Below are 13,721 nucleotides of genomic sequence, written 5' to 3'. Positions count from 1 at the left end.
GATCACGTGGTGAAGGGGATATATGTGGGAGCCCGGAAGGGCTCCGGGTCAGTTGGTGAGGAGCAGCTGGTCCGGTGTCAGGACCAGCGGGGTGCGGGTGTTACCCCAAATAATGAGTGACAGAGACCAGGCAGTGCGTGGCGAAGTCCTTTATTACACTGGCACCAATATCGGCGGCAGAAGTGTCAATGTTCATAGCACGGCTGCCAAAATATGACATCGCGTTCGACTACATCCACATGTCGATTCTCAAATCATGCTCGGACGTGCTTGCACCGCTGACTGTCCACCTGCCAAATCTTTTGTTAAGCGAGAGCTGTTTCACAGACTGGTTCAAAATGGCACAGGTAACACTACTCCTGCAATAAGTTGCTTTGAGCCATAGTGACACCACAAACTATCACCCAACCTCAAATCTGAGTACGATTTCCAAGGTCATAGAGCACCGGTGTCTTAAGCGGTTTCTTCCCCACGTCACTTCGATGAGCAGATTCCACCCATTGCAGTCGGCATACCGGAAGTTCCACAAAGATCACTGATGATCTCGACAAGACCATGGATGACCAGTGTGCCGCAGCGTTGGTTGGCCTCGATCTCTCAGCCACCTTCGACACCAGTGACCATGAGATCCATATCGGCCGGCTAAGGTCAAGGTTTGGTGTATCGGGTACGGGACTGGGGTAGATTGAGTCATACCTACATGGTCGATCACAGTTCATCAAGGTGAGCAACGAACAGTAATCGCCTGTGCCGTACCTTGTCGGCGTACCACAGGGGTAGACCGCGGCAAAGTAAGGTAAAAGGTAAAAATAACGAGCCTACCTTTACCCTACCTTTTACACTTACCCCACACAAATTACCCAATTACAGGGTAATTACCGGGGTAATACACATGAAAAAGGTTTATAACAGGTAAATGCTAGGTAGACCGCTTTATTCATATAGAATACTCTTGAATCGGGTGTTGAGGCTGTCGACGACACCGTCCTCCATAACCTCCTCATCCCAGACGTCTTGGTCGATGACGACCTGATCAAGTTCGTCATTGCCGTCGTCCTCGGACGAACGACAGGCAATAAGATCCTGCACCGCTCCGGCCCATTTAGACGGGACCTTCAGGCAGCTGGCCGCGATCCACGAGCGCAAGCACATGGACTGGATGAAAAGCGTCTACGACCGCGACTGACGAACGCATGTGAACTCCCACCCGGCTCCGCTATTCACGGGTTCGCAGGCGGGGAGATCACCACTGCATCACACCACTGGCGGTCGTGACGCCCATGCTCAGAAATCTATCGACTTCATCACCGTCATCGATGGAGCTGCCTACGTTGCCAAATAAGGTGCTGAACAGCGACCCCTCCTCCATATGGGCAGCGACTGCCGTCGTCGGGATCGTGTGCATGTCCGAGTAGCGATGCTGCAGGACAGAGCGGAACGTGGCCTTCAGTGTAGCCAGCTCGTCTTGGTCTTTCGTTTTCGGCAGCTGTGGATTCAAGTAGGATGCCACAATGGCAGGTTCCTGAACCAGGAAGTCGCGGTACCACACCAGCTCGGCCTTCATCCCCATCGCGGTCAAGAACTCATCGATCGCTCTAAGAGCGATCACAATGACGGATCAGATTCTCCATCGTCACCGGAACGAGATCCAATGTCGACTTGCGGTCTGCCGCCAACGAGGTCATGACCTGGCATTCACAGGAATGTTGTCACGCCCTCTATGTTTGCCCACTGCAGTTCAGAAAGCACCGACGCCGATCACATCTTAGAAGCGCACCATGATAATGTCCAATGGGACACACTTTTTCATGGCGTCGTCGCCCATGTCAAACGTCGAATTCGACCTGGTCGGCGAGTCCTGGTGTGTCGGCTCCTTGCTGGCGAGCTTGGCAATCTAGGCCTTGCGGCGGTACGACTGCCGGGCGACCTTGCTGCACCTGATATTGATGAGCGCAGTTCGGCGTTGGTCGATTTCATCAGTTTGAGAACTTAGACGACGCCGATCTGGACCGAATGATCCACGCAGCGAATATGGTGGCAAACCCCCAACTGCTCATATCCGGCATCCGCGCTGACCAGGGCGAACAACGTCTTGACAGCACTGATCGTATCGGAGCCATTGTCGCTGGTGACAGCGAGCAGCTTAGTTGAGACGTTGTGCCCGAGACTTTGGAGGTGCTCAAGCAAAATGGTGCCAATGCGCTTGCCGACAGCGCTTTCAGACTGCACATCGAGGATCGTCAGCAGCATGGACTTCAACGCACCAGATTTGGTGTCGATCCAGTGCACCGTGACCATCCAAAATCCCTTCAGGTTGCGGTTCGACCACCCGTTGATGGTGAGTGAGATGGCGACGTCCAGGTTGGAGAAGAACGCCCCGACGATGGGCAGCATGATAGTGTGATGCCCGACAATCCTGCGAATGATGGTGCGTGTCGACGGGACCTTCGTATCCCTGCGTCAATGTGTGGACCAAGGTCTTTAACTTGTCGCTGCCGGCGGCTCGCAAAGAGATTGCACCTTCGATAACAAAATCAACCACCGCGTTCTCCGGGATTGCTGACCGGCTCAGTGTTTGCTGCATTAGGTGGCTCGCGGACGCTGACGTCCCAACCTCGCTGCCTGGGGCGAGCATGTTGTGCTTCTTGAGGTGGGCTTTCCACAAATGTACACTGCAGTGAATTCAAAGTTAGATATTGAGAGCCTCGGCAACCTCGAAAATTGCACACTAGCGGTGCACGTGTAGCTTGCATGAAAAAAAATGCTGCTTAATCCAGAAAAATCTGACATTCTGCTGGTTGGCACCCAGGCGCTGGTGAAAAATATTGTGGGAGGATCAGGTGTGGGAGGATCAGGTGTGGGAGGATCAGGTGTGGCAGTCACGAACTCCAGGATTAAAGTTTTCTACTCATCTAAAGAGCCTCGGCATCATACTCGACCAGAATTTGTCGTTTGATCACGTGCAAAATATAGTCAAGTCCTTTCATCTCAGGGCTCTACGACACATTCGACCACTATTGAGTCGTGACATAGCCACCACGGTGGTGCGTAGCATAATATCGACAAAGCTCAATAATCATTGCAAATCACTACTTTACAAAACTTCTTGCAAAAAGATAAGCAAGCTGCAGAGTGTAAAAAAATTGCTGGTATGTGTCGTGATGGGTACTGCAAGATCCGACCGTGTCCGTCCAGGACTCACTGAGCTGCATTGGTTTCTAGTTGCCAACCGAATACATTATAAGGTGCTACTCATTACACACAGTGCTTGCCACAAATGAACCACAATGTCTTGCTGATCTCGTCAAGGAGCATAAACCATCACGCAAACTCTGGTCATCCTCGCAGCGGCTTTTGGCTATCCATTGAACCAAGACAGCTACCGCATCGCACACGGAGACACAGACAGACACACAAGCAGAGAGAGACAACATAGACACACAGAGAGAGACACACAACATAGACACACAGAGACCCAATGCCTCTGTGTCGAGGCCTTAAATAGAGAAATAGAGGGGGGGGGGGGGTGGCAGAGAAAGAGGTGGGTCTGCTGGGGCACTGCTGGAGCAGAGAAATTAGCATGTCAATGAATCCACCCCAAAGCGACCGAGGGAAAAAAGATCGAATGGTCCTATGAGAGCCTGGTAAATTTTAGAGAAATAGTTTGAGAAAACAACATTTAGCAAATCTTTTAGAAATGTAATATAATGCAACACAGAGAGTCGGCTAACACGCAATTAACGCATAGCCTTGTTGATTACGATCTCCAAAGATTGCTAAAATTAGAAGTCAAGTGTTAAATTTGACAAACAGAGACACACAGAGAGATGTGTGGAAATCCACCCCGAAGCGGCCGGGGGAGAGAAAGAGCGAATGGACCTATGAGAGCCTGGTAAATTTTAGAGAGAGAAATAGGCCGTTTGAGAAAACAAACTTAGAATTTTTTTTGGAAACGTAATGTAATGCAACACAGAGAGTCGGCTAACACACAGTTAACGCATAGCCTGGTTGATTACGATCTCCAAAGATTGCTAAATTTGAAGTTAAGTGTGAAATTTGACAAACAGAAACACAGAGAGAGAGAGAAAACAGCTTACATCCTCCTCGTAGAGGTGGTTCAAACTGTATTTGAAGCTTTTATGACTGCAGGAATTACTCTTTGGTTCACGTAGACAGAAAATAAATAAAATAGAGTACGACGTTTCGAATGCAACATAAGCAACCGTCATCAGGTAGAACAAAATTTGATGGCCGGGACAAAAATAATCAACAAAAATAATATGTAGCATGCAAAGTCTCCACCGCAAAACATTTTCTATCAGTGGGATTTTTAAGAGCAGGTGTCCTCTTCCTTTACAAGCCTTCACAGTGTGCTAATTCGTATTTTGTTAAGGCCCTCAACAGCCACATTCGATATTACACAGTTATTTTGCTGCTGCTGAAGATTATAACAATGCATCATCACCAGAAAAAAACATGAGCAGTAAGTTACTCACCGCGGTGGGACCTCTGGTGAACCTTGAGTGTGGACGCCTGCGAGAAGCCCCTTCCACACTCATCACACTTGTAGGGCCGCTCGCCCGTGTGCGTGCGCACGTGCTTCTTCAGGTTGGACGTGTCCGAGAAGCCCTTGCCGCACTCGTTGCACACGTGCAGCCGCTCGCCTGTGTGCGTGCGGTGATGGGCTCGCAGCGAGGACAAGTGCAGGAAATCCTTGCCGCACTCCATGCACACGTGCGGCCGCTCGCCCGTGTGCATGCGCTGGTGGTCCTTGAGGTTTCCGATCTGCGTGAAGCTCATGTTGCACACCGTGCACACGTAGGGCTTCTCCTCGCCCTGCACCGCACCGCGCTGAGCCTGGGGCCTCGGCATCTTCGTCGCTCGTGCCGGGAGACTCCCTGCATGGCCCAGGGGCCCCCGTGGGAGGAAAGATCATTGACTTCATCGCCACCAACGAAAATTAAAACATTTCACCTGGATAAACCGTCGAGATGGAATGTCTCGTTTGCAAAGGGTACACTTAATCAGAGGGGCAAATTCAAACTTTACAACACACACAAGTATAAGTTATACAATGTCAACTGCATTTCTACAGTATCATGAACTGGACCAAACCGAACAAGGCAGTGCCATAAACATACTGCAACCTAACTCATATTTTATAAGTGGTGCACATAGCCGGGTCATGGAGAATATTATGTCTCTCTCACAGTCGAAAGTCTTGTGCAAGTGCGATTTAATGCACGAACGTGCGATTAAATTGCGTGTAACGAATCGTCTCCAAGCACAGATCCGTGCCCCCGATTGGCAGTCGTCCATGCGCGGCCTAAGGTGACTCAACAACCTAATAAGGCATTAGTCTGCCACGAGGGGGCGATGATTGTTATGCAAAGACTGCAGGATAATTTGTGGGTATACTTTTATTCATTTTCCGAATTTTAACTCACGTTGAGGTTTGTTTTTATGGCGGAAACCCGGGGGAACCCGGATGATTCCAATACAGAAGTAGAGAACAGACACATCTCCGCACAGAAAGGCGCCAAATTCACAGAATCAAACGCAGTCACTTTTTGCTACACCACTCACCACCTTGACTATTCATCACTGCCACCCCAAGATGTAATTGAAGATGTAACGACTACTGACAGGTCTCATGCAGAGGCAACCAAATTAACATTTTGACTTAAAATCATTACCAGTGGGGGTGTGATATAACGTCCATCAGCCGCCGAGTCTTACAAATTCATAAGCAGTAAAATGTGCGCGCAATGTATTTGGGGAAGCATTGGCTTAACGAGCACGAGAGGGCTGACGAGAAACAGTACAGTAAAATATACGAAGGTTTGAGTTTAAATGCTCCTGGGAAACAAATCCAGGTCCATAGACAGGACGGATTGAACATCATTTTTTTACGGCAATTAAATATAAATGTGCAAGATATGCCCGGGCGCAGTGACGGTGATTGATATGAAATGGGTCAGACAGTGATGTTGAGTGATGTAGTGAAGTGGGTGATATAGTGAAATTAGTGATGTCATGCCGATTGCTGATATGATTGTTATCTCACGACGCAGTGGTGTAATATTGCTGCGTCAATGTTATGATGTCGAGTGATGCGATGGTGAATGATGCTCAGTGATGTCATGAAGAGTCATGTGGCGTTCAGAGTAGTACAGGTACTGACCGATGGTAATATAGTGATGGTGAGTGATGTAGCGATGGTGATATAGTGATGTATTGATGGTGAGTGATATCGTGATGGCGAGTGAAGGTGATGTAGTTATGGTGAGGATGTCGTGGATGGCGAGTAACGGTTATTGATGTAACAAAGTAGTGATAGGTTATCGTGATCTTAGTGACTGAGCGATGTAACAAAGTAGTGATAGGTTATCGTGATGCAGTGACGGTGAGCGATGTATTCAGTCACGGCGATGTCGCGAGGGGTGAGCGCCGCTGAGTTTACGTGGTGATGGTGGAGTTGGCTGTTTGGCACCGCTCCCAGGCCGCGGAGGGGGAGGGGTCACGCGTTCTGCCACTTGAAGACGGAACGCGCGGGGTCACGCGGGGACCTCGGGGGCTCCTCTGCGGGGACTCCTCAGCGGGAGTCGAACCTCGAGGCGGCGGCGGTGGCGGGAGACGCGGGCGCCGCGCGGCGGTCCAGGCCCGAGCGACGAAAGAATCGCGACTGTCGATTCCGTTCTGTGCGTTGGTGCTGCGGGATGATGAGGGAATCGAATCGCACCGTGAATTTAAGGTACGCGATCATTTGGCGAGGATACGGCCGCACGGGCTGCAACGCGCCACGGTCGTTTCGTTGAGGCTCAGTGGCGGTGGTGGTTGGGGCGGGGGTGGAATTGAGCCCCTTGGCACGCCCGAGGCAAGCAGCGCTGAGGAGACCGCAGACGAATCGATTTTTAAAATCTGCATCGCGATCCCTCGAAATCGCTCCGCGTGCGGTAATCGACAGAGGCCCGGATCGGCTCTGCTGTCGACGGCGGGGTGGGAGGCACCTCGCGGTGGCAGTCCTCGGCCTCGGCATAGGAACGGCGCGTGGCGAGGGTGGGGAGCGGGGCCTCGTAATGATGGCCGTGGCACAGCTGAGCCGGCACCGTGGCTTCCGGTGTAAAACTCACTCCTTTAAAACTGCTTCGTGTTGTTTAGTGTTGTCCTTTCCCCCGCGTCTCTGATTAGCGCGTTTGGCTACGTACGGTGCGAAAGAAGTTCAACGTCCATATAGGTCCACATACGCAACAGCCATACAACACACACGTAGCAAGTTCATCAAGCCATGGCTCCCAGCCGCCAATGACCGCGCTGCCAATCAGAACGAACCGCAGTGGAGTCCGCGCGATTTCCAAAGTGACGAGCGAACCCCGTGGTGGGCATTCCTCTGCGTGGGTATGAGAGGGCAGTGCAGCCCCTGCGTGGGTAGCGGGAGGCAGTGCGGTCCACACAATGGAGGCACTAAACGTTCACATCCAATCGTGAGGACCGTTGCCGCAAACTCTTCCTCTCCCGTCGAAAGAGAGGTTCGTGGCAGTCACGGTGAAACAGAGACAGGCCGACGACCAATCAAGGGAGCACTGTTTTTAGGAAAAGTTTCTGAACCAGCGACCACACAAATGAACTGTTTCGCATACCTGTCAATCCCTTATAAGTGCCTACCTTATTACAGACCAACTCAGACCTTATTGGTCACCCCGTGCCCCTTATAAATCTCAACGTGCATCCTACAAAGTCCCATCACAAGAGAGAAACAAACAAATAAAAAACTAATTTTGGCCATATTGAAACGGCTACATGCCGTATTGACCTGAAAACTCAATTTCCCTGGCCAGGAATGCGGGCACACGGTATGGGTTGACATGTATGGTTCCGGTAACTATAAATTGTGAAGAAGAAAATTACTTAATATCCCAAACCATAGTACCTCGGCTTAGTTTGTGCGTGTATTGTGGTGTAAACTCACACGGAGACGAGATTCTCTGTAAGGGCTCTTGCCAGTTTATTAACTACTACACTCACGTACAGTATCACCGGAACACACCCGAGGTAGACACTTCTACACTTGGTCCTTCCCGTGGACCGTCCCGGTACCCGCCTAACTCCTCGGTCTATCCTCACCTAAGCTCCCCACGAATCCTACTCTTTCCTCCACCTAGGGCCGCGGTCGGGAACCTATGGCTCGCGAGCATGTCACGGGTCATTGTAAAGGTGAAGAAATCCATTTGATCAGATAGCCAACTAGTTTATCCGCTTCAACCCTTGTAACGGAAAAGATGGCGAAAAGAAAATAAGTATAACCCGTAAAAACAAAGTTTTTCACTATAAATCCTTTATATGCGTGGCAGCGAACTTAATATAAAGGATTTAAAAATATATTCGCCTGTGGAGGACGCGGGGATCGATCCTGCGACCTTTGGCATGGGAAGCGAGGGCACTACCAACTGCGCTACTCCGCCACGGCCTGTGGAGGGGTTACGCTCTGGGCTCTTATACTGTGACGTTCAACCAAAGCCAAGAATGAGTTCTATTTGAATATATGTAAAATAAAATTGTTTTGCCTAAAAAGTGTAAAATTTTGGGAATTTTTTTTCACGAACATTAATTGTCTGGCACAACGAGTCTGTGTGGAAAATGTCAGCTCGATTGGATCACGGGAAGTGGGTTAAAAAACGACCGAAAGATTTGCACGGTCGTAAGCAAGCAAGCACGCAAGCAATCAAGCAAGCATGCGAACTTAATATAAAGGATTTAAAAAAGACGATGATTACCGTGCATTCCAGGCTGCGTGGACAGAGGAATTTGCATTTGTGGAGAGAGCAGGATCTGCGGTATGTCTAATATGCAATGATAAAATTGCATCGATGAAACGGTCAAATATAAAGCGGCACTTTGATACGCACCATGCTTCATTTGCATCGAAATATCCAGCGGGGGACAGCAGGAAAAAGGCATGCGAAGAGCTACAGCGGAGAGTGCAGACGAGTCAGCAGCAACTACGTGTGTGGACCAAGCAAGGTGACGGGAATTCCGCTAGCTTTGCGGGTGCTTTGGCAATAGTAAGGAATGGAAAGCCATTCACAGATGGCGATTATGCCAAAACATTCATGCTTGATGTGGCCAATGAACTGTTTGATGACTTCCCAAATAAAGACAAGAAAATCAAACGAATAAAAGACATGCCTCTGTCAGCAAGAACTGTTCACGATCGTAGCATCATGATGGCAAATCAAGTCGAGGAAACACAAATTAAGGACATAAACGCCGGGACATACTTTTCTCTCGCGTTAGATGAGTCAACAGACGTTAGCCATCTAGCTCAGTTCAGTATAATTGCCAGGTATGCTGCAGGTGACAGACTGCGTGAGGAAAGCTTGGCTGTTTTGCCAATGAAAGGGACAACAAGAGGAGAGGATTTATTCACGTCTTTCATGGAGTTTGCTAAAGAAAAAAAACTACCGATGGATAAACTTATTTCTGTCTGTACTGATGGTGGAAGAACAAAGGATTTGTATCGCTTCTCCGTGAACATGAAAAGAGAGCCATCCTAAGTTTTCATTGCATCCTGCACCAGGAGGCGCTTTGCGCTCAGACGTGTGGCCAGGAGCTTGGTGAGGTGATGTCGCTGGTCATTCGAGTGGTCAACTTTATTGTTGCCCGAGCTTTAAATGATCGCCAGTTTAAAGCTCTGTTAGAAGAAGTTGGGAATCATTATCCCGGTCTGCTTTTACACGGCAACGTGCGTTGGTTGTCAAGGGGGAAGGTGCTCAGCCGTTTTGCAGCTTGCCTGAGTGAAATCCGGACTTTTCTTGAAATGAAAGGCGTCAAGCATCCTGAACTAGACAACACTGACTGGCTCCTGCAGTTTCACTATCTCGTGGACATAACTGGCCATCTGAACCAGCTCAATGGCCTAGGGCAGGGGTCGGGAACCTTTTTGACTGGGAGAGCCATAAAAGCCAAATATTTCTAAATATATTTCATTGAGAGCCATATAGTATTTTTAACGTATAATAAATTAAATATGTCTTACTTTTAATGCGACTTCTGGTGCTGCATGGTTTTGCTGATGGCCTTGTAGTCTGGTTCATACGTGGTGAGGTTGAGCTTCATGCAGGCGTTGAGGCTTCCATCAGTTAAACGTGAGCATAGGTTGGTCTTAATGTTCCTCATATGCGAGAATGACTGCTCACATGCATATGTAGAGCCAAATATGATCAATACGGCAATACTCACACGCTGCATTGTGTGGTATGTCACAGGAAGCTCGTTCCAAGTTTTAAGAATCAGCTGGTCTTCAGGTTGAAGATTTTTCATTTCTGTCCACTTGTGTTCCCTCGCCAGCTCTGCTCGCTGTCGCGCAAGACTTTCCAACTCTCGATTAAGTGACTTGAACTTACTCATCCACATGTCTGATGCCTTCAGGTCAGCAACTTCCAGCTCAAAGTCTCCGATAGAGACCCCGGGGATACATGTCAGGTCGACTTTCTCCACTGCACACTCATGTGGATGAGTGATGAGCTTGAAAAGACCAGTGCGCGCACGAAATTCTCCAAAACGTGCTTTGAATGACTGCAGGAGATTGGACGTAAAGCCAGCTAGCTGCTGGAGATCCAGATGTTGAGTGGAGTCACTTGCTAAGCATGCATCTCTAAATTGTCGCAGTCTTTCAAAGTGCAGAAGACGACCTGTTTCAATGTCCCTGAGAAAGACTTCCAGCTTGCTTTCAAATGCAAACACTGCTTGTTGAAGGGATGAGATTGTATTTCCAATACCTTGCATTTTCACATTGAGCTGGTTCAGATGGCCAGTTATGTCCACGAGATAGTGAAACTGCAGGAGCCAGTCAGTGTTGTCTAGTTCAGGATGCTTGACACCTTTCATTTCAAGAAAAGTCCGGATTTCACTCAGGCAAGCTGCAAAACGGCTGAGCACCTTCCCCCTTGACAACGAACGCACGTTGCTGTGTAAAAGCAGACCGGGATAATGATTCCTAACTTCTTCTAACAGAGCTTTAAACTGGCGATCATTTAAAGCTCGGGCAACAATAAAGTTGATCACGCGAATGACCAGCGACATCACCTCACCAAGCTCCTGGCCACACGTCTGAGCGCAAAGCGCCTGCTGGTGCAGAATGCAATGAAAACTTAGGATGGCTCTCTTTTCATGTTCACGGAGAAGCGCTACAAATCCTTTGTTCTTCCACCATCAGTACAGACAGAAATAAGATTATCCATCCGTAGTTTTTTTTCTTTAGCAAACTCCATGAAAGACGCGAATAAATCCTCTCCTCTTGTTGTCCCTTTCATTCGCAAAACAGCCAAGCTTTCCTCATGCACAAAGACAAAGGTCCACCACATAGGCTTTAGCAAGATGTGGGGGATAGTGCAAGCGGCGAGTACTGAGCCAGGATCTCTGAGATCCTGGGCTCCACATTCAGGAGGGTCCTGCTGAGATGTCAGTTCTCAGCGTTCGGATATTTGGCCAATGTCAGATGTCACACTTGGATTAACAATGAGACACGTGTGTATTTAAAGGACACACGCAGGTTAATGGCATCCTTCAAACTGTTAAGAGAAGTAGGGCTGGGCCAGGACATGCAACGGCCACGAGGAACAACGATGGTTGATGGTCTAGAACAGGGGTCGGCAACCTGCGGCTCCGGAGCCGCATGCGGCTCTTTTGAACCTTGACCGCGGCTCCGGGGCGGATGCTAGCGAGGGGAGGAGGCGCACTGTGACACCTGCTCTGGCGTTGCCGCTGCTGACAGGTCGCCGCTCCGCTCCACACTGCCCGCCCGGTGACAGGCAATAACGTTGCCGTTGCTTTGTCACATGTTTGGAAGAAGTAAAAACCTTCCTGGGCAGCAAAGAGCTCACCTTTGCTGAGCTGGAACAGCCAGAGTGGCTGGAAAAATTACATTTTATGGTAGACATGACAGCACATCTAAACACGCTAAATACAACCCTTCAGGGGAAAGGAGGCACAGCCCTGCACATGCTGGAGGAGGTTTTGGCATTCGAGCGCAAGTTGACAGTGTTTGTCAAAGATTTACAGAGAGGTACACTGTCTCACTTTCCCTCTTTGAGAGAGTTCAAACAAAGTCATGATACGATAAATTTGGAATATTTCAAGTCTGCAATCACCACAATGCAAAGTTCGTTTGGGAAACGATTCTGTGAGTTCAGAGAGGAAAAAACGACATTATCCTTCCCTGTCACTCCCCTGGCGATCGATCCATCCCTATTGAATATGACTGCATTTGCAGGTGTAAGTCAACCTGATCTTGAGATGGAACTGGCCGATATAGCCGACAAAGATATATGGGTGTCCAAGTTCAAATGCTTGACCGCTACTCTTGAGGATGTTGCCCGTCAGAAGGCCATTCTGGCTCAGAATCATAAATGGAGTGATATTGAAAACCTTCCCAAACAGGACAAACTTGTATTCGAAACATGGAATGCCATCCCCAACACTTATATAAACATGAAAAAGTATGCATTTGGAGTCCTGTCGATCTTCGGCTCCACATATGTATGTGAGCAGGTCTTCTCCAACATGAACTATATTAAAAACAAACATCGATCACGCCTCACAGATGACAGCTTGCAAGCATGTGTGGAAATGAAGGTGACGTCTTACAGCCCTGATGTGCAGTCACTGTGCACTGAGGTTCAGGAGCAAAAATCCCATTAACCAGGTAATTTAGCTATTAATTTGCAAAAATATATTTTACATTGTTAAGTGAAAAAGTCCTTTTTTTATTCAGATTGACAGCTGACTGCACGATCCTGTATATAGCAATAAGGTAAGAAACAATATATGCAGTGTTATATTTGTTTTAATAGTTGCAATGGTTTTGCGGCTCCCAGTTTATTTTTTCCTTCGGAAACGGGTCCAAGTGGCTCTTTATGTCTTAAAGGTTGCAGACCCCTGGTCTAGAACAATAACGGAGGTGCAGCCAAGTATCGGAACACGTCTGAGAGGACGGCTGCTAAAAAGATGGAGCGACAAAATCGGTGCTTGGTGGATTATTCCATCGCAGGATCGTGAGGGGTAGCAGGGTCTCAAGGAAGGAGGCCTTCATCCAGTAGTGGATAGATAAAAGCAGAGGTGGGACAAAGTCATTGTTATGCAAGTCCAAGTCGAGTCGCAAGTCATCAAATTCATGACTCGAGTCTGACTCGAGTCCAAGTCACATGACTCGAGTCCACACCTCTGGATAAAAGTACAGTAGATTATTAAAACGTAGAAAGGCAGGTGCACAGAGAGGATCTTGGGGAGATACTCTGATAGATGCACACACACTCAGGCAGCCAAGCAGATGCACACTTAGGTGTATGGATAGGTGACAGGTAGCCACACGCGGAGTGGAGAGCACACGTCCATTAATACTTCACCACACGAGTCGAAGAGCCACACGTACCTCCATGGTGGCCAATTGCAGAGCAGGGTGCACAGAACTAACAGCGTCTCTCGCGCAGTCCAGGTCTCTGCGTGCGAAACAGGAGACGAAGCCGAGGATCACATAGAGTCGAGGGGGTGTGACGGCACCCACATCTCAACACGAGTCAAGTCACAATGCGGACTCACACCATGAACCCACATCATCAACACAGACTCACATCATCACCAATCACTCACAACACTAAACACAAAAAGAACAACCGACATTCGCCACTAAGTAGCGATGATGTCACCACGGCGCCTTTGCCAGG

General features: G+C 48.8%; 1 protein-coding gene across 1 annotated transcript in view; it reads right to left on the bottom strand.

Annotated features, from left to right (window-relative positions):
• The window catches only part of LOC144731853 (uncharacterized), a 31,688-nt gene extending 18,187 nt beyond the window's left edge, over positions 1 to 13,501 (bottom strand). Inside the window, exons 1-3 of the mRNA XM_078613142.1 lie at positions 13,430 to 13,501; positions 6,464 to 6,712; positions 4,497 to 4,898 (exon numbers count right to left, since the gene is read on the bottom strand). Coding sequence (XP_078469268.1) covers positions 4,497 to 4,872 — 376 coding nt within the window. The 5' untranslated portion in view covers positions 4,873 to 4,898; positions 6,464 to 6,712; positions 13,430 to 13,501. The remainder of the gene's footprint in view (positions 1 to 4,496; positions 4,899 to 6,463; positions 6,713 to 13,429) is intronic.
• Between the last annotated feature and the right edge of the window lie 220 nt (positions 13,502 to 13,721).

The sequence above is a fragment of the Lampetra planeri genome, chromosome 40 (assembly GCF_965212315.1).
Source record: "Lampetra planeri chromosome 40, kcLamPlan1.2.h2, whole genome shotgun sequence".
In the NCBI taxonomy this organism is placed as follows: Eukaryota; Metazoa; Chordata; class Hyperoartia; order Petromyzontiformes; family Petromyzontidae; genus Lampetra; species Lampetra planeri.
This window is presented reverse-complemented; position numbering and strand designations above follow the sequence as displayed.